General features: G+C 42.9%; 1 protein-coding gene across 13 annotated transcripts in view; it reads left to right on the forward strand.

Annotated features, from left to right (window-relative positions):
- The window catches only part of NHSL1 (NHS like 1), a 185,796-nt gene extending 162,773 nt beyond the window's left edge, over nucleotides 1–23,023 (forward strand). For 9 of the 13 annotated variants that reach the window (XM_042017209.1, XM_042017208.1, XM_042017214.1 and 6 more), the window contains 3 exons: nucleotides 7,791–11,201; nucleotides 11,731–11,860; nucleotides 15,327–23,023. In XM_042017209.1, the coding sequence (XP_041873143.1) occupies nucleotides 7,791–11,201; nucleotides 11,731–11,860; nucleotides 15,327–16,050 (4,265 nt within the window). In that variant the 3' untranslated portion in view covers nucleotides 16,051–23,023. Of the gene's footprint in view, nucleotides 1–7,790; nucleotides 11,202–11,730; nucleotides 11,861–12,272; nucleotides 12,325–15,326 lie in introns of all 13 variants that reach the window. The other 4 variants (XM_042017210.1, XM_042017215.1, XM_042017213.1 and 1 more) reach the window with 2 other exon arrangements.
- The last annotated feature ends 4,432 nt before the right edge of the window (nucleotides 23,024–27,455 follow it).

A 27,455-nucleotide genomic window follows, 5' to 3' on the forward strand; every position in this document is an offset into this window, starting at 1 on the left:
AGCTTGTCTGGATAGGTTTGAAATGAGGTAGAGGGTCAGGCATAGAGAAAGCCAAGAAACAAAACAATTACATGCAGAGAAGTTTGTGAGTGGAACTGTGCTCCTTCAGCATCTGTAATGAAACAGTGCCCTGTCATGGGAATCCTCTGCCTCGAGAAAGCATTTACAAAACGTAGAGGTTACATCTTGGCCACTTCAAAAAGGTGTTTCATGCTTGAAAACATCAACTTTAGTTTTATTTGGTGGAGTAAACTGAGAATGCAGTTGGCATCTATCCTAAAAAGAATTCTTCAGTTAATGCCTTAAAAGAGGTTTGTGACTTTTGCCAATCTGTTCACTAAGGGTGACAAGTTTTATACCCTGATTTTCATCTTTCATCTCTGTGCTGAGCACATTTCATGTTGTACTGCTTGGAGGCTTTCCTTGGCTTCTGTTTTAAGTTGTGGACTGGCAGTATCCCACCGTAGGAGCTCTCTTGGGATGGTTCCCTGGCCCACAACCTGCAGGCACTTAAGGCTTCAGCCATCTGCCCTATGGCAGAAGTTGTCTGAGGAGCTCCATGTTGTTTCTGTGGTGGTTGCGTGTCTTCCAGAGAGCAAATTGTGTGCCAGGAGAAGTCTGTGAGGGCAGTGTCCATCCTGTCAGCGTATTGCTTTCCATCACAAGACATGAAGTACACTTGAAAAGAGTGATAGTGTCTTTGTCTTGCACCTGAGGAAACCAGACATGCTGCAGTGAAGTGACTTAGCCAGAGTCAGCCACCAGGCTGCTGACAAGGCTGGGAATAACTGCAAGTCTCCCCCATCCCTGTTCAGTGCTCTTTCTGCCTTTTCTCCCCTCCCTCCCCCCCTGTCACTCCCCAAATATTTCTGTAGCAGTCCATTCCCTATTTCTCTTACGCTGTCCCAAAACAAGCAAGGAGTTGTTTTAAAACATTCCACAGTTCATTTGATCAGAACAAGTATCTGGACTAAACTCCAAATCAAGCAATTGCATTATGCCTATTGACATTCTCCCTGTGGTTTCAGCTGAATAAATCTCTTTGTTTCTCCCCTAAAGCATTGCTGTGAATGGCTATAATATTTACACAAAGATTAAAATCCCTTGGTACACCAAAGTTGCTGCGTGCAGGCTAAATAACTAACATATACAGCAGATTCTTGTAACGTCTTGTTTATCCTTCAGAAGGAAGCAGAAACTTGAGAGAACCTCAAAGCTTCAACCAGGCTTTGGACTATTTTCATTTCTTGTGAGAGAGCCTGGAAGAACTTCTGCCGGGCCAGGCTGCTGGGGTTCTCCTCTGGCTGCTTCGGGCCCTTTGGAACATAAGGGACCAAGCAGAAGAGAAAGCCTGCACTGGCTTCTGGCCTGAGCTCAGCGGATGTGGTACCCTCATAGAATTCAGCCAGACATACTGAAAGGAAACATTAACTGCACCCATGTGCTTAAGCTATCTTTAAACATTGCTGCGTTTTAGCATTGAAATGCTATTGTGTTTTCACAGGTGTCTTCCAGTAATGAACCAGTCTCTCTGTGTAGACTGGAAAATTCTGCATAGAAAATTCTGCATAAATAAAATGCAACATCATAGATGGGATTCTGAGAAAGAGTAAGAATGTGAGGTGTCTACCAGTTTAGAGATAGGAGTTACTTTTTGAAGTTGTTTTTTAACAGCAGGACCCTTTCAGTACTATTTAGCAGAGTGACACCAAAGTAATAGGAGAAGGCAAAGCATTCTTCTCTCTGCCAAACACAGCAATGAAAAAAATTAGTTCTGCATACTTCTGAATTACCTTCCTTGTCTTACAGAACATAAATATTACATACATATTTAATGGGAGTCAGTGTTGGATCAAAACTGCAGAAAGAGAAGAAACTTGGAAATGTTTTACTTCAAGTGCTCTCAGTTTCTCTGCTCTGTGTTGCCATTATCCATTGTGTCTAGATGTTTTCTTCAGATGGTACCTTAGATGCAAACCTATATTCCCCCCTGTCAGACAAGAAGGTGATTCCCAAAGAGAAGTTTGGTTGAGATGAGCACCTCTCTAGAAGAACCTGTCACTGGCCTTGCTCATTTCTTGGCTCTTGGTTATCATCAGCTTCCTTCACGTGTTCCAACTCTCCAGATGAAATAAAGGCAGCAAAATGCTTTCCACCTTTCCATGGTCCTTTCTTGTGTCAGTGCTCTAGGGTCTGACTCAGACTAAATTTGTTTTTGTGGAGGTTCCAAGTTACCTGGTTGTGAGTGTTTCTCCAGAGCTCAGCACCAGACACCAGTGGGCAGCTTCTGGTGTCCCAGACTCCCTCCCTGTCTTTCAGGAGGAGCAGGTCCCAGACCTGAGTATCAGTTCCACCACAGTTGCTAATAAACATACCTCACCAAAACAGGGGAGAGGAAAACATCTTCAACTTTTCCACCTTTTGATTCCTCCTTCTTCTGACAAGCATTTTGATGGTTTTTTTAATTCCAACAGAAAGTTTCTGTCCTCTTGGTCTCCAAAAGTGTCTTTTGATTTTATGCTTTGTGTGTACTTCCTTTGGATTATTTAAATGCTTTTTTTCCCATCTTATAGATGAAAGTCATCATCTTTTTGGTTCTGTGATTTTTTTTTGCCCCATGTACATTTTTTCCCCCTTCCTGACCTAAGGGTTGAAAGGGTTAGAATGACCTCGTACCATTTTTTCAGCTTATTTACCTTTGAAAAGGGAAAATACTTTGAAAAGTGTATTTTTTCAGTAGCTCACAAGGAGTTGTCACCTGTAGGATGTCGTGTCAGTCATAGGGATGGGTATGACTGACACCTGAACTGTCAGTCCTTCATTTGCTTTCTTGCCAGACAGCTCAGACCCCTGGTGGTACCATTTGGTGTCTCAGGTATTATTTGGGACTGTTGAAGCTCTCCTTTGACATGCCGGAGAGGAAACAATTCCATCTCAGCAACGTGGGCGCAGATAAGTCCTTCTGATCTCTGGAAACTCAACTGTTCTATTAAAGACTCCTCTTAACTGATACTCTTCTCCAGTTAGTCCCTCCAGAGCTAGCAATCACTCAAGTTACAGGTCCCATGGGTAAGAAGAGTCCCAGATACCCATTGGTCCTACAGAAATGCCACACAAATACCTAGCTGTTCCAGCCAAGTAATTCTGCACCTGCTTCTGTTTGCAACTTTAGCACTCTTTGGAGAGAATATCTCTGTTTCAGAGTTACTGTGCCTTTTGACTAGTACTGGGTTTATACCTGTAGTTTTTTAACATTGTACATTTCCAGTGCTATCCATCCATAAATCAGGTGCTAGAAAGCGGGTGTAATCTGCTTTTTTGATACTGGGAGGAGGAAAGACAGATGGCAGGAATATAAACTTCACCAGAGGTCGGTTGTTTACGGAAATGAACAGAATCAACAAAACTTGAATTCCCAATATTTACATCAGAAATCTCCCTCTCAGGGTGGCAGTGATATATGCAAGGATATTTCAGGGTATTTTTCAGCTGGCAGTACTGAAAAATTTCACAGGATTCACTGCAATATTTTTACTCCCTTCTGAGAGATTACAGATTCTTTATGAAGCACGGTGAAAATTCCTTTAAATTGTCATAAGCCCAATGTACTTGTCTGTTTCTTGTTGAGTGTCTGTTAAAAATCACTCAGTATGTAAGTGCTGGGGTAAAACAGATTAAGAGTCTCTGGGGATTTTTTGAAACACTAAATTGTGGTGCCTGCACAGCGACTTAGCCAGTTTAGTAGGTTGGCAGGAGGATTGCTAGGTGAGGCATGAGGATGCAATGAGAGTACCACACCTTAGGAATGTGCCTATGGCATAAGAGACAAGTGCTTGCATTAGAATTGGTTAGTCAGAAGGTAAGAGACACTACTTCTTTGTTCTAGTTGAAACAAGCATGTACTTTGTGACACCAGCACAAACTCTGTTTATCTTTTCAGACCCTCGGTTTTCCATGCTCATTTCAATGCAGAGGACCTTTCATCTGATTCTCTGCTGGTGCCACCACATCAGCTAGAGTCACAGGGGGACTGCTAGTAGCCAGTACCTGGGCTCAGGGATGATGTACAGACACACTTTCTTCCCCATCAAATTTGCCAAATTTGTCATTCTCAATCCCTGTCCTCTCTAATGAGCAACACCAGTGACTATCAGAGTCCACAGAATGGGTGTTCTTTACTTGCTGCTGGAGCCTGCTCTAAACATGTGAGTTAGAGAAGAGCATTTGCCCTAAGAGAGACTTTCAGCATAGTAGGGTAATGAAGAAGAAAAGAGGGTAGATACAGGTCTCCTATGGTGGACATAGCACTGATGGCAGTACTGCTGGACACAGGATAATATAAAAGGCAGAAAGGACAATCATTACTTTCAGCCACATTTATCACACACCCAGTTTGCAGCTGCTTCTGACTTCGTGATATTCAGCATCTGTAACCTGATGTCTGGTTCTGCAACATTTTTTGCCTCTGCTCACACATTGTCCCTGCAACTAGATGGGCTTGTGGATGGTATTCTTTAAAAGATCTGATTCAGTTTAAGAATTTTTGTGTTGCAGGCAGAAGGTATCTTCTGACTGCTACTTATTTAAGTAGATGTTTTCTGAGAAACCTAGCATTATCAGTGTAGTAGTCAAAGGTGTGAGCTGTCCCTTAGAATGGGATTGTTTGTCTTCTAGCTGCATTACCAACAAAGATTTTAAGGGGGTTTGAAAATCCTTACTTTTCAGTATTACTCTAGAAGTGGGTGCAAGTTTTACAGGGCATTTGTAGATTGCAAATAAAATACTCCTCGCTACCCTCCTCTGAATTTCACCAGAATCATAAACACCTCAGCATTTTACCAGTATACCTGAGTCTTAAATGTTCCTCTGGTTGGTTTTTTGAACCATTTTCCCTGCAGATTTCTGTCGTCCCTCTTCAGAAAACAGAACTATAAAATGAGTAAATCCTCACAGCTTTGCATGATATTGTCCATACATGTAAAGCCAAAACCGAAGCGGAAAGAATTTCAGAATATGCTGCATTTCTACAAAAAAAAAGTATTTAAAACCTCAAAGCTATATTCCTGTAATAGTAACACCCATGAAAAAATCCTTCTCTGACCATATCCCATAGAATGATTGAAGGATGTAGCCCTGTAGTTTGTATTTCTGAAGCTGTGCTGTCTTGCCCTCCATAATCCTGTGTTTATTTGGGCTCTGAATCATTCTGACTAGAAGAGGCCTCACACCTAGTGCAAAGACTTGCCCTGATGGGCTTCCCTGCAGTATTGAGGTTGTGAACATTTACTGCTGTTGAGTCAATTTATGTGGTTTCCCAGAGCATATTAGGCTGGACCCTAAATTACATCTATTCTGGTAACAAACCCAGGGTAAGCCCTGGTTCTCAGCAGCATCCTGCAGTTGGTTGTTGATGCTGCCCTCTTGTTAGTGTGCTGCTCTGGCACTGTTCTGGCTGGGACAGCCGGCGGTGCCCAGGCTCTGCTGGGGTGTGTGTGCCAAGGGATGGGACAGGAGCTGCCGTGCCAGGCATTTTGGTATAGCCATCAGTGGCCACTTTTATTCAGTGGCCTCCTTTATTCCGTGCCATTAATTTTCTGTTTCAGACATCACTGTGCATTTACCATGAGCTGTATGTCCCAATAAATGCATTCTAACAGTCCTTGTTTTGGAAGAAGGAAAAGGTGGGGTTAGCAAGTCCAGCATTGGTCTGCTTTGCCATTTACCTTCTCTAGCAGTAACATTTTGAACAGACATAAAACACCCATCTGCATTTCAGTACTTGTGAAAAAGGGTGCATTTAGCTTCCTCTGTGAATACAATACAGACATGCCACATACTGAAATGAAGTGCTCTCAGCCACAGGTCAGTATGTGACAGTATTAGATACTTGCTGTAGTGCTGCCAGCTTCATTCTCCACCAGCACCATCCTTTTGTCTCATCTGCGTGTGTGAATTTGTGTGCACGTGTGTATTTCACAGAGGCAGAAGAAGAAAAATACCCCCTCTCTTTGGTTATTTACATATCTTAGCATGCAGACCTTTATTACCAGGTATTTTTAACTGACCAGCAGTTAATATCAGTGATGTCATGGTTCCAGAAACATTCGTAATGTCTACTTTGCTGTTTTTCTCTGTCTTAACCAAAGGGGTGCACTGATTACATAGAAAAAATATACCTGGAAAGGAAGATTATTTTTCTTACTGTACAGTTCTTAATAACTGTATACGGAATATGCAAATCCCTCTCTTGGTTGGCTGCAGTAGTCCATCTGTTCTGACAGTATCTCGTATTCGATTATCCAAGACATTTGCCAGCATCTGAGTATCTAGCTTTGCAGCAAACCTCTACCAGAAGCAGAAAGAGGCTGCATTTTTGTGAGAGCAAGAGAATTTACACAAAGCAAACTAACTAGGCTTCAAGCTGCTGAAAGACTGCTTACATGCCTGAGGAAAAGAAGTAAACAATCTTTTTTGTGTGTGCTGCTTTAACTGTAGCCTTTTCAGAGCCCTGTTTTCCTTACCCTAAATGCCTCTTTTGCCTGCCAAGCAGCAGGATGATTAAATGTCCTTTAAGTGGTGTTTAAAGCTGCATGATAAGAATACCTATCCTCCCAATGCAGTTTCATATAGTAAATATGAAAGGAGAACATTCCTTTCAGGCGTGCTACTTCATTGCTCCTGAGACTCGCTAAGGCGGAGACTTGAAATAACCAGTTTTCCCCCACAGTGACATATGTGTGGCATCCTTACCAGCATCTCCAGCAGCACGCCTGCCTCTCTCTTGCTATTTATACAGCAACGCAACTGAATTCAAAAGCAACAGCCTTACACCGACTAATTTTAAAGCAGTCCTCTGGTTTGTGATTTTAAAAGGCAACTACCAATAAAACTGTAAATACAAAAGAGCCCTAGAATCCTTTCTGTTGACCCAATGATAACTATATTTTGAACTAAAACTGGTTTTCCATTATCTTCAAAGTTGGGGGTGGGGAGAGTTATGCCAATGTGATTATTCCTTCTTTTAGAAAAAGTGGTTATTTTTTTATTTCCTGATGGTGCTGAGGATGACACAACCATCAATACCAGCTGTTTCTTTTCCCCAGTTCTTAGAATTTTTCCTTTATGGTAAATAGAAAATAGAGTTGTATGGAGAAACGTTATCTAATAGTTTTCTTTGCAGTGTCGGATAATGTTTATATAAATGCTGTTATAAGTATGTATTATTTGTGGTAAAACAATTCACGTTTCCATGTGGTAGCATTCTTTCAGACAAGCTGCAGGACTTGGAGAGCTATCTGTGTCTCCTGAAATATTTTTTTCTGAAATGTAATGCTTGTAAAAAGCAGAATTTTTTATTCGTATTAGTCTCCAGATTTCCTTCCCCTTTTCTTTATTGCATGAGGCATTAGCATGGGAACACACTTCACGTTTCTCAGGCTTTTGTCTGTTCCTGCTGCGTTGCCTACTGGAAGTCAAATAGTACTACTTGGTTTCTGACACAACTGATTACTATGGAAATTATTGCCATGTCATAAACAGAGGATTTCATGTGTCGAATGTGCGGCAGGAACGCAGACGATTCTGTAAGCAGGAGGTTCCTGGTAATATGGAAAAAGGGAAGAGAAATGCAGAAAACAGATGATGCCTCTGAAAAATCCATTGTTGCAGATTCTTCTTCTTCAGAAGGAGCAGGGGATCGAGCAGTTTGCTGGGTTGGGTTTTTTTTGAATGAGTGAGAAGATAAATGTGAATTTGCACTTCAAGAAATAATTATTTTATTTTGACTCCAGCAGTTGGTACTGGCCAAAGTGATTTCCGAGGGCATTCGATGTATGTCCCAGATCACTGTTCCACGCTAGGGAGACTAGACAGCTATCGCTCTGCTATGCAGCGCTCCGAAACCAAGGACACCAGCTGCCAGACGGAGGAAGTTAAAGTTGTGCCCCCTTCAATGAGAAGAATACGAGCACAGAAAGGACAAGGCATTGCAGCCCAGATGTCTCAGTTCTCCAGCTCATCTGGAAACATGTCGGTGATGAGTGACTCTGCTGCAGTTTTTGCTTCCCGCCAAAACGACGACATAGGTTTTCACAGCTTGCCTCGGGTTGGTGCGAGAGTGTCTCTGCAGTCCCTAGATCAGACACAGAGCATGATGTTGAGGCAGACAGAAGACATTGCTGGCACTTTACCCCACCAGATAAGTAAATTGCAAGTGGATGATAGTGTTGTGCATCTGAGGAATAATCCCACGATGGGGACCCTGTCAAGGCCAAAGTCCCAAGAGGTGAGAAGCTGTGATAGCGAGAAGTCCTCAAGCCCAGCATGTGTGGTCTCTCCTCATGCCACCTACTCAACGAGCATCATACCCAATGCAACACTGTCATCCTCCTCAGAAGTTATCCTTATTCACGCTGCCCAGAGTGTTGGATCATTGGATAGTAAAATTAGCAGCTCCACTGCCTACCCAAATCCAAGAGACAATCCTGCTGCCAGCAGTGCAATAAGTGGGAAAGAAGATCACCATTCTTCAAGTGGTAACTGGAGTGAGAGTAGCTCCACACGTCACTCACAGACTTCAGATACCATCCCATCTAACACTGTCATGATGCTTTCTCTTGGTGACTCTGCTGTCTCTCTTAGCACTCCTGGGAATGCAGAGGCTGGGTCTCAGAGCATGAGCTACAGCTGTAGGAACACTGCTGCTTTAGCAAGCCCTTCCCAGGACAGCGATTGTCGGAGTGAATCCAGCTATTCTGGAGAGAGAGCACACGCAGCAGTGAGCAGCACAGAGCATTGGTTGTACAAGTCTTCAGAAAACAGTGAGACCCCTTCACGCAAGGTGGTTTGTACCACACCAGGCTGTGCCACGCCCGGCAGCAACCTGAGCAGCAGCAGCCTGGAGAGGACGTCGGTCAGGGACGATTCGACTTCCCTGTATTCTTTGGACCACGATGGCTATTACGGCCCCATGCATATGGACTCCAGACTGAAGTCAGACATTCCATGCAACAGTACTAATGGTTTTGAGAACCCCAGAGACAACGTGGTAAATGTCTTTGAAGGAAAGGAGAAGAAACATCAGGATGACCAGTCAGGCCAAGGTGACAAATCCCTTGCAAGAAACATCTCACTGAAAAAGGCAAAGAAGCCACCTTTGCCACCATCCAGAACAGACTCACTCAGAAGGATACCTAAGAAAAAAGCCCAATCCAATGGACAGGTACTTGATGAAACACTCATTGCCACGCTCCAGCATTCTCTGCAGCTGAATCTTAAGTGCAAAAATGGCAGCTCCCCTTCCCAGAGCCCCTGCAGTGATTATGAGGATCCCTGGGTGTTGCGCTCCCGCAGCCAAAGCTCGGTCAGTGCGAGCAGCAGCATGATGTCCACCACTGCTCCAAACCTGTACTCCATCTGCACAGTCACTCCCTCCCAGAGTGAGACAAGTAGCATAAAGTCGGAGTACGCTGACCAGTGGGGTTACTACAGCGACTATGCCACAGTGGCAGACGACCAGGTGAAATCTCCGGTGACCCATTCTGCCAGTACATCATCTGCTCTGAGCGATTACAGCATCAGCCACTTCAGTGATGGCTCAAGGGCTTCTGTGCCACAAGTGCCCAGTGGACTGGCCAAACCAAAGAGTGCTTCTCCAGAGAAATCCCACCGAGTCACATCACCATCAAGTGGGTACTCCAGCCAGTCCAATACACCCACTGCGCTTACTCCAGTGCCTGTACTTGTAAAATCTGCATCATCAGGAAGTGGGAAATCCAAGCTGAAGCCTAAAGTGCCTGAAAGGAAGTCCTCTCTTCTGTCTTCAGTCTCCATGTCTTCATCATCCACTTCTCTTTCTTCAAATACATCTACTGAAGGGAGTGTGAGTGTGAAGAAACTGGACCCTGCTCTGAGCCCTCCTCCGGATTCTGGTGCGCCTCCTCCACCACCTCCTCTTCCAACACCTCCACATTGCCCTGAACTTTCTCCTCCCCCTCCTCCTCCTCCAGCAGAAGTCATGGATCTGTCACCATTGTCTGCCTCTCCCACGTTTCCCCCTCCTCCACCAGAAGCCAGTGTAAATTCTTCCTTTGCTCAGACTGTTCCATGGTTTCCTCAAGAAGCCTCCATCAGTTCATTCTCTTCGCCTGTTCCTCCTCCTCCTTCTTGCTCCATAGCTGTCCTGCCACCAGCACCACCACTTGATCCCAAAATAACAAAAGGTGCAACAATATACCCGCAGTTTTCTTTTAAGAAACGCAACCAGGACGATTCTTGCTACAGTCCAGTGAAACAGCCACTCACTAAGCAAGATGCATCGAGACCTGTGATGCCATTAGTAACCACCAAAGCACTGCAAATGGTGCAGTTGAGGTCTGTGAAAAAATCAACAGAAGGTGAGCCATCAGCTGAATCTGCTTCTGAAACCACTTCTCAGGAAAAGGGTACTGCAAATTCATCATCACAGTCTTCGCTAAAGCCATCTCTCTCACTAAAACTCAGTAGCAGCTTAGGCGACGAGGAAATGAAAACTCCAGGCACTTCATTTAAAAATGTAGTTCAAACACTGTCTCGGGGTTCTCCTCTCCTTCTCTCTGATAACACACGTGTACTTGACTGTGATCAAAAGCCTGTGAGTGCAGTAGGTCTGAAGAAGTCTCCTGAAGCTGATGCTCTGGGGTCAGCCACTGATGACACACCTGAGTCCTCAGTGCAGAGTGAAGACCTCCTTTCTGGCGTGTCACTTCAGGGGTCACCAACATCTCCTGACAAGACTCTGGTTGTATTGCCAAGCAAGAAACCACCTCCTATATCAAAGAAACCCAAGCTGTTCCTTCTGGTACCACCTCCACAGTTAGACCTTACAGTGGAGAAAGCAGCTGAAGTGAGTGAAACTGCCAGAAGCCCAACTAAGAGAGACGCTGTGCTTGCACACTGTGAGGAGGCGAGAAATTGTCTTACAGATGGACTCGGTTCTAGCGAGATGGACTCTGGCAGCCTGGTTCCTGAGGGAGGAGCTGCTGGATTCACCTTCTCTGAGACAGTGGGAGCGAATGCCTTTGTGGTACAGCCTGCTGCATCACCAGTTCAAGAAGAACCCAGGCAGGAGGAGCAGTCTGCTTTTGATGAAGGAAGCAGTTCAGGGAGCAGCCAAGACAGTGGCAGTAACACTGACGGGCACCTATCTCAAGAGAATGAAAGTGGTGAGTCTCTTTCCTGACTAACTCAGATGTAGCAGTAGCTATTTCAGAGAAGGTGGGGAGTGAGAAATAGCCATCCTAGCATTGAGGTGGGATTCTGTAGAGGGCAGAACCTCTTGTGATTTTTACAACTAAAACGTCGCAGGGATCTGATTATATTTAATGAGTTTTCTTGCAGTTCTTTTCTGACTTTGCATTGTTGCAGACACAGAAAGAAAATGATGCTTTATTTACCCGTGCTAGTATTAAAGCATGCTATGAAAACAATTCGTTAATTTTGGTTTTGTATTTTAGTGGAAACCATACAAGTTTTCTTTTGTTACTGTTCTCCGCCTGTTGTGTGTGAGCAAGCACAGGCATTTCATGCACTGCAGTTCCCTAAGCGAGCGTTGATCTGAAATCACCATAATGACAGCGCTGCACTCAGTCCATTGGATGCTTCTCCTTAGTGGCAGTGAGGGCTGGTTTCAGGATTACATGCCCGTGGCGTTAGCATGACAGACTGACTGCGTTGTTCATTCTGTTTGCACAGTGGAGGTGTTTGAATCAGACACAGCCAACAGTTCATTCCTGCCGAGCAGTGGCTATGGGGAAGAGACAGATGGAGTGGCAACACCAGCGAGACCAAGGACTACTGAGGATCTTTTTGCAGCCATTCACAGGTACTGCAGAAACTGCCTTTCCTGTACTGTGATGTCCGGTAGGTCTCGGAAAAATAAATTTAACATTGTTTTACTAAAACACCCAATTACAACAGTCATTGCTTTAAGAGAAAGCATATATTTATCAACTTTCTACTAAGCCTATATGTGAAAAAGATGAGGAAAAGAACTTACATTTTATTGTTTTACAAATGTATTTAGTCCATTCTGAACTAAAACCAACCTGATTAAATGGATGTAAATTATATTATAAATACCTTGCCCTTTAAAATATCAAGTTACGTCTAGTATTTATTGTACTGTTCTCAATCTGCCCTATTAACTCTACTGTTGCTTTTTCTGTGTATCTTTTCGTTTTCATTCTCGTTCTTCTCCATCTCTTTTTACTCTCTTCGCTGCTTATATGGTGCAGTTTGGGACAGAGGCTCAACGCTAATGCTTCATGGCAAGCGTGGCTGAAACTGGCAAGTAACACAACATGTCAGTCATATGGCAAAACATATGGCAAACGCTGGATTATAGTTTGCCATAATCCAGCCTGAGGTCGGGTGTTTTGTGTCAAACTGATTCGTGAATGAAATCTGCAATACTGGCCCTATTATTAATGACATCATTCATTTCCCTTGAAAACAAAATCGTCCCGAATGGCAGCTAGATAACGTGTTGTTCACGTTAGGTGTCAAAAAGCAAAAAACCCAAGAAAGCCCCAAGGAAAGGAGCACCCAGAGGCAGAGCAGGGAACGCGCGCTGCCCTCGAGCAGCGCTCCCGCAGCGCGGCCGGAGCCGCCCCGGGCCGGGCTGGGCGTGGCGCGGGCGCCATCGCGTGGCTGCGCCGCGCACTGCAACCCGCAGAGGGGCCGCCTCCCTGCCGGCGAGCCGGGGCTTATCCCGGTGTGCCGTCAGTTCGCACGGCTCTGCCCGAGGTCTGCATCGGGAGGGACGGACGGGAAGAGAGCAGCTGGAAGCTGGGAGGCTGCAGCATTTTGGATGTAAATGCTATTTTTTTTCCGTCTTTGAAAACAAGTCCGTTCCAGACAATACAAAAATTTAATATATGTGATACTGACTTTTTATAATTTACTGTTACCCCTTAGGACTTGACCTGTAGGAGCCATTCTGAAAATGGTCTGTTGCATTCATGTTGCATGGCACTTGCTAGAACTGTGGCAAATCTGGTTTTAGAATGAGATATTCTGGCCAGTAGCCTTTCTCCTTTATGTATGCAGATACAGAGTGGATCTCTGTGTATATGCACATACCTCTAATTCATGAATCTGTAGGGAAATGGACAGTGGAACTGGATGTGACAGACTTGACGCATTTTTTATTAAGACCTTGCTTTTGCTGGCTTTTGACTTAAACCAATATCTTCCTGGGTTGTTAATTAATAAAAAAGGCTTTGTTTTGCCCCCACTGTTCCTAAGAGGTATTATTTCAGTAATTGGCACTCTTGAATATGTGCTTTGGAGCAAGATAAGAAATTTAGTGGTATGTACATTAAGGACAGGAAGAACAGTTCTCAATTTTAAGTCACAGTTTTGTTTGAACATATACCCTGTCTGTGTCTTAAAAGCCACCGAAACCAAATTTGGTTCTTAATTTCAAGTTTCTTCCATAATTAATATATACTGAGGAAAGCTGGCTAGGTGCTGACAGCAAACTGACTGCTCTGCCCTGCATTCGCAGTCTTATTGGATCACTCCAAGTTAGGATCACAAAGCCTTTCCCTGCAGATCTTTGCAATTGAATTTTTTTTTCCAGTTTAATTACGGGTTTGCTAGCAATACAACCCCAGCATTGCAGTGTTTAAAGATAGCCATAGGTAGCCAAAACCCTAAGGAAGGAAAATCTTTTCCCTGTAACAAATGCACAAATGTTCACATACAGACTCGCAGAGGATCCAAGCACCAAAATTATCTGCTGCCTACACACTAACACAGTTAAATCTAGATGAGGTTCGTACATTGGCCTCTTCTGAAGTCATCATTTTATCCCTTTGCTGTCTTCTGGTGTCCATTCATCCTCAGGCTGAATGGGCATTGGTATTACATTCTTATTCCAGAAAGACAGGTGGAGGCAGCAGCAGCTGCTGTAAATAACAGCTGGTACAGCTGCCTTTGGGGGTATCACAAGTGAGCTATGTATAAACTGCACCACTTAGGAGAGATGGGATCACTCCAAGGTCTTGGCACAGCCTATGGCAGTGTCCATTGCTGCCATCTACTCAGCTGATGGATCTTGCTTCTTTGTTTTTGGGGGTTTTTAAATTATCAGTAGGCTGTGATGCATGAACACATTTGAGCTTGCCTTGGCAGAATCTCAAGGCTTTTAAGAAAGTAAAGCTAAAGATCACATTAAGTAGAAATCTGTTTTACAAGGGGAATGGTCTGGATTGAACACATGCTTGATAAAAATTAATATGGAGTTTTATAGCATTATAATTTTATATTTCTAAGAAGTCCGTCGACTTGTTTCAAGTTTGTGCAAAAATATCATATTAGGCTTTATACAATCTTTTTTAATTAATTCTTGCTCAGCAAAGAAACAAAGCAGCTGTGCTGCAGATCCCAGGCATGGACATTTCTTTAAGATTTCTAGTAATGTGAAAATGAGGCAATGAAAGTCCAGTTTCCACTTATTCCCAGTTCCATGGTTATTTCTTAATTTTTTTTTTTATGTGTTATCCCTGCACTTTGCATTTAAATAGATAAACACTCTGCTTTTTCATTTGGAAAGATAACTTTCTTGTCAGGAAGTTGGTCTCTCCTTCATTTAGTCAAAAATTGCAATGACAGAGCACCAACATAACTGTGAATTTTGTCTGTGCATCTTGAGAGGAGCTGGAGAAGTTTTTTTGGCTATTTATTTAATATTTGGATTAGGGAGGTTCTTTTTTAAAATCATTTAATCTGGAATTGTTACATGTGGCACCCATTTCTTCATCTTCAGCAGCAGTGCATTGCTGCGTCCTTTTCTCTAAAGGAAAGTGCACTAAACGACACCTCTAATTCTCCAGAGAGTATCAAATGAAATCATAAAATGAAACAAAACAACCCATATACTCTAGATGACATACTTTGAATCAAGTCCCCAAAGTAACAGAGGAACAGCATGGTGTATAAATCTTTATAGCGCATTAGTCTGAGCAGTTGAATACTGACTCCAGAAAACCCGATTCACCAAATTTGCAGAAGTGTTTTGAACATCAGTATTGCCAGTTTTGGTAGTTTCATTGTTCCAGATTTGCAGAAAAAGAGTAATAAACTTATATCTCCAATACCTGCATTAGTGCCTGTGCAGTTCTGGTGGTGTTCTTACTCATGCTTTAGATTTAGATCACTTCTCCCTTTTCCCTGTCTCTGCTTTAGCTTAATTCATTGTCATCCCTCTAAACTGAGTTTACTTAGGGGAGGTAAAATGTTTCATTTTTGTGTTGTCCTCTTTTTTGTGTGTGTTTCAAACTCAGATCCAAAAGGAAAGTCCTTGGCCGTAAAGATTCTGAAGACGACCGTACCCGCAACCATTCTCCATCGCCCCCCGTAACTCCCACTGGTGCTTCCCCAAATTTAGCTACCCTCAAACAAGCCGGATCTATTCAGAGAAGCGTTCGCAAGAGCAGCACCAGCAATGACAACTTCAAAGCCCTGCTGCTGAAGAAAGGGAGCCGCTGTGACACCAGTTCCCGTATGTCCGCAGCAGAGATGTTGAAGAACACGGACCCGAGGTTCCACCGGACAAAGACAGATGCCTCCCCTGACCTTTCCGACATCCCTGCCAGCTGCTCACCCAGCAAGAGCAAACGGGCCCAGGAAGAGTGGGCCAAGAGTGAGGGCCTGATGCCAAGGAGCATGTCCTTCTCTGGCACGAGGTACGGCCGGTCACGGACACCCCCATCTGCTGCCAGCAGCAAGTACAATGTCCGCAACCGCATCCAGAGCAGCCCCATGACTGTCATTAGTGAAGGAGATGGGGAAGTGGTGGAACAGTCAGAGGGCAGGGTCCGGAGGACTTTGGAAGAGCAGCAAGAGAGGCAGCTTGATATGTTTAACAGTGATGAAATGGACATGAATGACTTTCCGTATGCTGAGGAGGCAAGCTGCAAGGAGACCTTGGATCCAGCCCATGTAGACTTAATGACTCAACCAGGTGCTTCAAGGAAGTGTCTAAACTCTTCAGCTGAAGAAAGTTAAAAGGCAGTGTGACTAAAGGCTTTGGATATTAGTCTAGAAAATCACAGGGACTAGATTCCAGAAGAAAGCCCAGACCAGGACAAGGTTACTTTGCTGAGCATTTATTTCACGAACTGCATGTGTATGTTTAAATGCTGAAGCAATGATGGTTTTGCATGGTTGGGTTGGGGTGGGGAGCACTTGCTTTGGATGAGTGGTCTGTGGCTTAAGGAAAGTTAACGGTTGAATTTTTTGTGTAAAGCCTTAGAAGTCCTCTTGTGGGGTGGGGTGGGGAAGTTTTCTCAGAGTCTGTCAGGGTGTGAAGTTTTTCTTTTTCTTGAGACTGCAATTGTGCAAGCAAAATTTAGGAATAAGCCTGAAGTGGGAAAGCTCCTGTGGTACAAGCTGGACATTTGGTTCAGAAGCATTGTAGTTATGCAGTGTAGTGCATTTGTTAAGCAGAGAGAGGCATAATGAGGCACATTCACCTCTGAGAGAAGCTGGTAGGGTTGGTGCTGGGATTACATGGCTCCTTAGTGGGTATGACCCCGTGTTTGATGAACTGTGTCCTGCTCGAGCAATGAGCTCACCAGGTTATGGATTGGTCCAGGGTACTGTACTTTTAATTCTTTTTCCTGAGGGAAAATGAACTATGTAGTTGATGTGGAAAAGGGAGCTGATTTTATAACACACTACTAGCTGCTATGCAGCCACACACATACGCTTGGTGAAACACTCATTTCCAAGTGATTTGCTTCCTTGGCTGGAGTATTCCCTTAGAGAACTAGAACAGCTGGATGTGTGCGGAGGATGCAAGCAGACAACAGGAAAATGGGAGATGAATGAAGCAGTGTACTGCCAGAATTTGGAAGGGTTCCTGTCATGGTTTAGGAATGGTATTCCCCAATTTAGTGTTCCCACCAAAACACTCCAAGCCATGTTCCGCTCACTCACTCCCCTCTGCTCTTACCTCTGCGGGTGACTGGAGAGGAGAGTTGGAGGCACAAAAGGTGAAGTTTGGGAGCTGATAGAAGAAAAATCTACTGGAAACAACAGTGAAATAAGAAAATGGACAGTAACAGCAACAATAGTTACAGTGCACACATAAGAGAAATGGTTCACATGTGACTGCTCACCACACAGAGCAGAGCCCGGTAATGTGTGACCTGCTGCCCCACTTCCTTGTTCCCAGCAGTGTTGTGAGGTGGTGTAGAATAACCTCTGTGTCCTGGCCACAGCCCCTCCTGGCTACTGCAAAAAATGAATCCTGTCCTGGCCGGAACCAGGACAGTTGTGTTTCTGAATTAGAAAGTTGACTTGCACTACAAAGCTGTAGGTGGAGCCCATCTTCAAAACTGAAACTTGGGAGTTGTGTTTTGCCAGAAATCTGTCTTTCATTTGTCAAAATGGGGAGACTATTACTTTTCATCACTTGAAATACAGATACTTGCTAACTTTTGGTTACCAAAGAATAAGTTACAGTTACTTTCCTTTCTGATTTGCCTGCAGTATTGGTCTTCTTTTTTAACCTTAATAATTTAGTGAGGTTCATTTTTATTGTATATTTTACAGATAATAAAAACATTTAAGGGTTTTCCAATTGTAAAGAAGACCATTTAATTAGAACTGAAATATTGGCTGGAGTTTTTGGTTCTTGGTAGGAATGAACCTTTTAATTTTTAATATGAATTTTGCATCATTTGATGGCATGTGCAGTTTTTGTATTGTTTGTAAATATTGAAAGTTGTTAAAATATCTTTTGATCTCCTTACCGTAGAATTTTTACATTTTTAGATTGCTTTTAAGAAGAAAAAGCACTCTTTGTAGATTATTTATTTTAGAGAAATACGCTTGTAATCTCTTTCTTCAGTCCTTTACTTGTTAGTTATGTAAATTTCAGGGGCCTTCGTTTAACTCTTCCCTTCACAAGAGGGGAATAGTGCTGAAAATGCTGTGACTTTGCTTCAATAAAGAAAAAGCCTGCCAGTTGCCATATTGTCTTTTGAGTCGATTAAAATCTCCTTCAAAAGATGTGTCCCACAGCATATGGCAACCCACTGAATGCCATAATCCATACATCTCGCTACTAATCTCCAGCCTTCATTGCAAAATTTGCTAATGCACTTTAGAGACAACTAAAGTGTACTTACACATCCATCCCATTTTGGTATCTCAATTCTGAGACTAAAAAAGTTGAAATAATCCTAAGCTTTTTCCAGTGTCGGGTGAGTGTTTCTACTACTTCTCTCCTGCTTGCAACCTGTCCCAGAAAACTAAAATTCTTGGAGAACCAGATTATAAGCAGAGTGAGTGAGAAGTGAAATGGACAAGTTGAATGCAGCTGCACTCAGTGGAACAAGGGTGGGATTAACTGGTGCGCAGTGAACTTTCTACCATTTTTATATGCCAATGATATTTAAAGAACCATTGGATTTTTAAAATGAAAATACAACGTAATTGGATAAAGTAGGTTGTTTCAGATATTATTAATACTGATCTGAACTATGTTCTGTTACAAAGAGTAGCAGTGGCAGAATGTTTTGCGCTAAACATCTTGTGAATGTTGCTTTGGTCTGTCTCCCACAGCTGATCATATGAAACATGAAAGGACTACGTCCTTTTCACAGCAGGTACTGTTCCTTTAAAAGCCATGCTAAATGCTAGCCAGTCCTCATGCCACCATCCTGACAGGATAATGTGTAATAAAAAATACTCAGGCTTTATGTTATTGTTTACAAATGGGAAAATCATCTAAGTGAAAAATTGATGCACTGGGGAAAATTATAGCTCTGGTGACTGCAACTTCTGCAGCCTTTTTCAGCATTATGCATCAAGTGCCTGTAGGAGGGAGCATAGCCAGTTTATTCCCTGGTGCTGGCCAGCTGATGCTGCCTGTTGTTTTTATGGGCTATGTGGGGAACTCTCTGGAAAAGCCAGGCTAAATGCACACCATTTTGTCAGTGCAGATACATGAGATTAAACTTGAGTGTTGCAGGGGCTGAATTTCCTCTCTCCCTCTCTGGCCTGCTCCTCTGGTCTGCTCCTCTAACACCCCCATCTGATAAAAGGTGAACTTGGGCTGAAGCTCAAGCTTTGGCTGATAATGCAGAAGGCAGTGTTTATGCAGCCCTACTGATGTTGCTGCATGACTACATTTTGCACAGTACAAGATGTAGTGAAATACTGTAAATGTGCTGAAATGTGTTTAATGGTGCTTATAATATTTACTTAGGTAGGTGATGAAACTTTCTCACGGAGGTGTCACCGTGTCATCTCCCTGCAGGCAGAACTGGTTAATTATTTTGTCACTCTTACAACTTCAAAGTTACTTTCTTAGACAGTAAGGTTTCTCCATAGGGAGGTTTTGCAGTTGTGGTTTTATTGGTCTACAATTGTAGATTAAGTTTAGCAAATCTCTGCTAAAGACATCCAGAGCAGGAGAGAGGACACTTGCAAACTTGGCTGTGCTGAAGAGAAAAAGCAGACTTGTCATCCTGATGCTTAATGCATCATACTGTTACAGGGCTTGTTCGGAGTTTACAGCTGGTCTGCAGTGTGCCTCTGAAACAAGAATCTTTATTGAAGCTCGATGTGAGATCAGTTTCTGGTTTTCCTTTTATTTGGAATGGTTTTCAACTTCAGTCTTTTTCTAAATTTTGCCCTATATTAACTTGTTTCATTCCTTTATGTTCAAAGTTCTGCTGTCAGATGTAGGCAGCCCCAGTCCCCCTGTGAATTGGAGCTCTCCAGTTATTCTGTTAATATGTTCACAAGGCTCTGGGGCATTTACAAGCCTTCAGCTACTGTTTGTATACTGGAAAGGAGAACTTAATACCTTAATTGAAATGATGGAGGTTATGCAAGGAGCAATAGCTTGGTGAGCGGAGGTTTGGAAGGCTACTGGATATCAGTTAAAAGAATTGGGAAAGAAGTGGGTTATGATGGAGACAGGATTTTGAGAAACCAGGACTGGGATGCTGGTTCATGCATAAGGCTCTGCCTGAAAGAAGGCACTGGCAGAAAAGGTGAAGCAAGGAGATTACTGAGAAGTACAGTGAATGCACAGAAAAAGGTATGGGGTGGGCAGGCTACTGCAGATTCTAGATGATAAAGAAGTTTCAGCAAGTACAGAAGAGAGAAAAAGGTGAAGGAACAATGGAATAACACAGCAAGGGGAAAAGGAAAGTTTAGTCTGTGTGTTTCATTCTAATTCAAAGGGTGCAGAAGTCTGAAGACAGTCAAACATGGAGGGGAAAAAAGCCAAAACCAAAACTCCTAACAATTTAGAGGAGGAAAATGCAAAATTGGGTGAGCTTAGAGGAGCAGTAACAGGCTGGAGTGAGGAATGCTCTAGGAGACCTCAGGCAGCACTGGATAGGTGGCTCTTGGGAGAGTTCTGTAGAAACACCAGGCCTGAAGTCTAGAAAAAGTAAAGGGGATTGGGAAGATCAAAGCTCAGACTGATCTTGTCTAATTTCTACCAAGAACTCTGCATCCATTGGTCCCAATGGACTGGCTACAGATCTCCAGACACCTGCACTGGGATAACCTGCTAAACCTTCAGTCATTTCCTGAAGCAAAGAGAGGCCACTGATGCATGCAGCACAGGGATGAATGTGTTAATAAATCTTGTCAGGTATTCTTTGGATACCCCAAAATTCTGGAAAAGCCATTCATAGCAGCAGTTACTGTTCAAACAAAGCTGTTGCCACAGTACATTTGAGTGATTCAAAATGATGCATTGTTTGCTTTTATAGGGGAGAATTAAAAGGATGGACTTCAACGGTAAAACCGTGTGTTCCGTAACTTACAGTGGCAATGAGGAATCATTTTATCTGTTTTATTTAAAATAACTTCAGTACTCACCAAAGGGAACACATAATGCCCTTGGTAGCTTTATGAGTTCCCCCCCTTACACCTTATTTTCTGAGTAACTTTCAGAAGGGATTTCTTGCATAGTTAAGACTAGAAAAGTCTTCTGACAAAATTGATAATTTTCTTGCTTCTAAAGAGGTGTTATCAACTTAAATCAGAGTGCAGGATTAAAATCTTGCAACCATTCAGTGCTGGGTTGTAACTGTGGCTACACTGGTGTGAATTAATTAACACTCAACAGAGTAAAAATACAGCAATGTTTGATAAAGATGTGCTGTGTCATATCTTATCCTGAAAAACTTGGTAAAAGCCTTGATAATGCTTCCCCTGCAGAATGTTGGGTACATTTTATGTTGCAAATTTAGCTCTTTGCAGTTGGGTTCTTTCACATAATGTGCAACCAACCTTTTAAGGGCCAATCAATGCTTCTCCCAACAATGCTAATGGAAAATGTCATCGATTTTTAGTAGGAAATTGTCTGTTAGTAGTGAATCCAAAATGTATGTGTATAAGCATGGGGGGAGGTATATAGAGAAGAAAGTCCAATCCAAATGTACATGAGTTGCTTCTGTCTGTAGTATACTGCTCTGTTTGTGCACCAACCTTCAGTATAAAACCAGAATTGTTAGCTACTGAAGGAAAAAAAAAAAAAATCTGTCAGGACACATAAGGTAGCAGAAGTTCCTGCATTTTCACTATCTTTGGAAAAAAACGGTAAAAATTTAAGTTCCATGTTTGGATAGTAAAAACTAATTTGGGAGGAACAAAATGTGTAAATTACAAAAACAAAACCAAACCCAAAACAAAACCCTGCAAAAAAATCCAAAACCCCAAAACACCACAAGATTAAATCCTACAAACAAAGAAGAAATAAAAGAAACTAAGTGACCTGTCTGTCATCTGGAGAGGAATGTTACTCATGTGCATCTCGGTAGTGCACTAATGTCTTCTTCAAAAGTCAGTCAAATATCAACTCAGTTTACTTTTTCCAAATGAAATTACTGTCTGTTTCTGACAGTCCTTTCACACTGGGTTGCAGAAAATGGACACAGAAATTCCTGCCTTTAGGAGTTAAATTTGGAAAAAAATCCTGATTTCTAGGTCAATTTAAAACAGGTGAAAGAGCATTACCATGACACAAGAATTCGGTGCCCAGTGCAGGGTCACCAGCTGAGAAGCTGCCTTAGTAGAAGATGGTCCCATCCTTTTTGCCTTCATCGGGATGTTGTAGTGTGCTGCCTGGAAGTACAGCCATCACAGACTATGGAGTGATAATGATTTTAATGTATGTACTTTTTTTATAGAGTCCTAATACAAAACACAAGTACATTTCAGAAAGGAGATCTTAAGGGAAACGTGTGCACAGGGAGCATGTGGCTGTGAGCAGAGGTCGTGCAGTTGCACAGAAGTCAAGGTTTGGGTCTAAGGTAGCTTAAGTCTATTTGCAAGTCATGGATGCAGAGTATCAAACCACTGGTGATCCCAAAGGAGGTTGGCATATCCCCATACACAGCACACTTGGATCTTTAGGGCAAACATCAAACAAACTTAAATTACACAGAAAGGTCTCTTGTGATGTGATATACAGGAAAAAAGTGTACCTCAATGTCATATTCAAGAGACAGCCCTTTATTTATTCCAACAAACACTAAGACTGATTTCTATATTCACTGCATTGCCTTGCAAAATTTGTCAGAATTTAAGATTGTGACTTGCGGAAACATGAAAAGTAGTTGATAGGTTATTTCTGAGTTTAAAAAACCACAAGCAGTACTCTGGTTTTAGACTTAAGCACAACCCAAGGCAAGCAAACTTTTTCTGAAGTGCAGCTTTGAAGTCCAGGACTGACTGCAACAATTTAGTCATCAAATTCATGGGATGAGTTTCTTGCATGATGTGACAACCTCATGTGGAGCCCTGTTGTATTTTGGGAACAAAGAATCTAAAAAATTATTTTCTGTGCCACAAGCTTGCTCTCTCAAATGATCACCAGTGTCTGGGAAATTGTAGTGACCTCTTTGAACTAAAAGTCCATGTTAGAAATTATCTAGAATACTTGCTGAGAAAAGAGGGAAGAAAGTGTCTTGACAATAAACTGAAATGTCTTTCTCAAAAGTCATTCTGGTTGTTACTCTTGTTTGTTGGACTTTTCCTTCTTTGGATAAGCCAAATCTCATGTCATCTATTAATTCCTGTAGAGTGCCTTAGCAGTACTCTTTCAACAGGTATTTCCTCATCCTGCTTGAAACATCTTGCTAGCATCAAGAGTCTTTCTATGTGATATTGATACATCTTTTGGAAGGCCTGCCAAGAATAATAAATATTAAGGGAATCTGAGCTTGATTGTCCTTTATGCCCTAGTCTGTAGACCATGGACTTCCCAAAGTTCATCTTTCTGGGAAAATGCCATCAGGCAAAGCAACTCCTGCTTTTGTGCCAGTCCACATGCATACCTGACAGCACAGGGGCCTCCAGCCTTGTTGGCTCTTCAGCTGGTACAGACAGCCAAAACCTTTTTGCTAAACTGTGGATTCAGAGAAGAGTTTCCTGCAGGTACTCTGACATTTTCTAGCATGACCTGCCAAATCTTTGACATGCCTCTTGGAATGCCTGCTTTCCTTAATGCCAGCCCCAGGTGCCACCTTTTCATTCTGCTCCAGCAGAGCTCCAGAGACTGGCACTGACCTCCAAGCTCTCGCTCACTGTCCCATTTCACACCCATGTCCCTCTAACGAGAAGCTCAGGTCTGTGTCCTCAGCCACTCCACCTCATCCCTGCAGCCATGAAAGGCCTGCAGACAGCAGTGGCACCACTCCAGCAGTAACAGTACAGGCAGGCTCTCCTGGCTGTGCGCTCGTGGTGAGGGAGGTGTCTCTGCTCTCAGCGCCCAACATCAGGCTGTGGTTTGTGCCCACAGTGTGGGGGTCTCTCCTGCAGTCTGTTAGCCTAAACCTTGCAAGACTCGTGCCTACAGTCTATTTTACTGGCCTCTCCTCACCTGCAAATGTTTGGGTTTCCAAAATGCCTTTGAACAGAAGATGGCAAATATTAAGCAACTTTTCAATGAACAAACTGGTGATGTAAACTGGTAAGATAACTGGCTGCACATCTTGATTCACATTTCTTAAGAACCTGATGTCCTGAGACACTCTACCTCAAAAGTAGAATTCCATCAAATAGGGCCTAATTGGGAACACTAGAAATTAATCTTAAATTTTACCTGGTAGTCTTCAATTCCATTTTTTAGCAGTCTGTAACTCTGAGGAGATACTGGAATGTGGATTCAATTTGTTTCCTTCACATTTGCAGAGTGTTCAAGTTTTTCCTCCCTCCCTAGCTCCTGGTGGCACAATGTTTTTATTGTGATATGAACAACCGGCTTGGGATAATAGCAGAAGACTGGTGAGTAGGATTATAAACACACTGAAGTGACTTGCAGCTGGGGTGTAGAAAAACACATACATCATACTAATTGCTGTTTAGCCTTGTGTGTTTGACAAGTAGAACATCTGTGTTTAGATAACATAAGCCTGTGAGAGACTTACAGGCACCCTATCAGACATGCTTGAGATTCCTGCTCTGCTTCAGGAAAGATCAAAGCACAGTGGCGAAATACCTGTGTGAATCCCTGACAAACAGGCAAGGACAGCAGGTTTGGTGATCCTCTGGCATGAACCAAGCTCTGTGGTGCCTGTGTCCCACTTGTGTGCCTCTGCCTGGGTGCTGCTTTGGGGATCTCCTGGTCAATGAGGTAAGGGAAATGAACATCATCTTTGTGTTTTTGTGGTTGCTCCTGTGTCTCGCCTGTGCTGACTCACGCAATCAAGCAGGGAAAGCATGTGATTATAGAAAGTAATACATAATCTGGTGAGACAGAATCTGCATAACTTGTGGCCTTCGTAAGATGAATAAAAGGAAAATGTGAGGTTTTTGTGTGAGAATTGAATTCATAGGCAGTGAATGCCTATGGTAAGAGGGTAATGACTTCCTGTACTACAGGCTAATTCAGACCAGGTTTTGTCTCCAGGCAGCACATGATTTGGTTGATGAAAATGAAAACTTAGTTCCCTAATGCAGGAAAGTAGGTCCTTTTCCAAATTTATTATTCTGGAGATTCCCTTTGGATTGTAGGGACACAAACCATTTTACAGCTCCACACAAATTAATCCACACCTGGCAGACCCACATGTTTCTCCTCTTTCTTCAGCAAAGATACCCAATTCCAAGAGATTAATTCCATTATCCTGTGTTTGAATGGCATTAAGAGAAGACTGCAAAGGCGGATGCAGAGTGGATGTGCACCAGGCTCACTTGGGGCACCATCAATATTTTCATCCCTTCAGAAGATCAGGTAAGTGAAAACAGCTCAATGGCACAGAAACTCAGGCAGATCAGCTAAAGAGCATGGAGTTCAAGAAAGCATCTGTCTCAGTGGCTTCATTTGCTCCTTTAATTCTGCAAATAAATCTAATATAACTTTGTTGTTCTGCTGTAGTTCTGAGGGCAACAAAGTACAAATGCCAGTTTTTCTGTACCTTTACAACTTGTTGGATTCTCTGCTGCATTGCAGAGGGCTCACTGCAATAACATTTTTACCATATATACAGAGGCTTTCTTCTACGTGGGTTTTCCTCAGTGTCTTACAAGAGATGAATACTACAGTCCTTCCCATAGTGAGGTCATTGTTGTAGACACTTTCCTTGAAATTTGAGTTTCCATGAAACTTGAAGAAACTTCATATTTTTGAAATTACCTGACTTCATACAGATTTCACAGAGAGGCCTTAACAGGGCAGAAAAGCCAGTAAGAGAATAGACTCAGAACCCATGCAGCATAATCACATTACATTAGACTAGTGTTCTGAGGAAACCTTGCTACCCAGCACACCCTTTTTCCTCAGCTCCCAAGGAAGTACATCTGAAGCACCACTACTAATCCTGAACACTGTTTTGCAGCAAGCCTGCTGGGAATGGAGGCAGCTCTCTGTGGGCCATGCACTTTGCAGACCTGACAAAACAAATGTTCCTACCCCTAAGTGGTCTTTATTCAGCTCAGTCGTTTTCTCCTCACTGAGAACTGGAAAGTGTTAAGTTAGTCAGGGGTGGGCACAAGAAAAGACCACAGCTGCCTGTGGGATTGGGAAGACTAGGCCAGGTTGTAGCACCCAAGTCAAAGTCTGGAGCAGCACTAGCACCTATTTGAAGCTAGCCAGACTAACCAAGAAAGTTAAATTTTGGCTGCATAATGATTTCTTAAGGGTTCCTTTAAGTCCTGAGAACCCCTTGATTGCTCTGCAGGAAACAAGCCACAGGTGAAATCTGATTGCAAGTTAAAGTTAATTTGGGGGGGAGCTTTGAAAAGCACAATGAAAGAGGTAGTTGCACCTGAAGTCGTCTGTAAGGCTGTGTCTTGCTTTCCCATGGCTTATCAACAGTGTTTGCTATAGGTACTTTTAAATACTTTTAAATGCACTGAGTTAAAAGATTTATTGCTGTTTTATTGACTGTTACCCAGAACAGAATTCCCTCTGTTGAAAGTATCCTTGCCTTCATAATACCATATCAGGAAAAATTTGTTGTTCAGGGAGCTATATCAAAACTGAAGAAAGCCTGTGTACAGAATGGAAAACAGCTATTTAAATCCTCTCAAAATGGTTGTAATCAAGTATTTCAATGTAGGTCAAATTTTCAATTGCCTTAAACAGTATAGAAATTGTCATATCATTTTTTATTCTTTGATACAAATTGCATTTAATCTGAAATTATAACTTTCTGAGTGGTGAGTAGTGGAACCAGAGGATGCAAAACTTCCTCTTTAAGAGGAAGAAGTTGGACAGTAGAAGGAGCTATGTAAAACACTTCTGGTGAACAGGGTATGACTTTAAAGCCTTTGCTTTTCATTCTAGTTCTTAAGCTGACTGCTGTAAGGACTGCTACTACCCATTAGCTTCTGCGCCCTTGATCGAACCAGCAGCTAGATTAAGGGTGCCCTGACTGGCAGAGGTATGGAGGATGTGGGTTAAAATTGGGCAGCAGTATGTGTCATATTTGCCAATTACCACTCTCTGTAAGGCTCTAAAGCCAGAACTGTGAGTCTCCTTCTGGGTTGCTGCAGTTTTGTGTTTAGCGAATTAAAGTAATTTGTGCTGATGGATCCTTGTGCATGTGAAGCAACCTTCATAATTCAGCAGGTACTTGGTGACCCTTACTAGGAATCTGGCAGGGTGTCCAGGCTCTTCCCTTGGTGTCAGAAAAAGCACTCCTAATCCTCCTATATGTACTTTACTCACCCTTTTCCATCTGTTAAGGCCTTGTACCTGCTCGGGCTGTTACCTCATCAGGGTATCTGCCAGTCACAGACACCCCCCCGAGGAAAGTGTGCAGGCAGGGGGACACAGGAGCAAACACTGATGGGGCTTGGAGGCCATCTGTCTGTCCTCTCTGTGCAGAGTGCCTAGGGAAGGAAACTGAGACAGATATGAGTAAGTGCAGGTCTACTCTGAGCAGACTATCTGGTATTAAATATTTACAACTGTGCTGATTTGCCAGACA

Source organism: Corvus kubaryi, unplaced genomic scaffold (genome assembly GCF_017639235.1).
Source record: "Corvus kubaryi isolate FWS band 111438036 unplaced genomic scaffold, C.kubaryi_AGA036_p1.0 split3-73, whole genome shotgun sequence".
Classification (NCBI taxonomy): domain Eukaryota; kingdom Metazoa; phylum Chordata; class Aves; order Passeriformes; family Corvidae; genus Corvus; species Corvus kubaryi.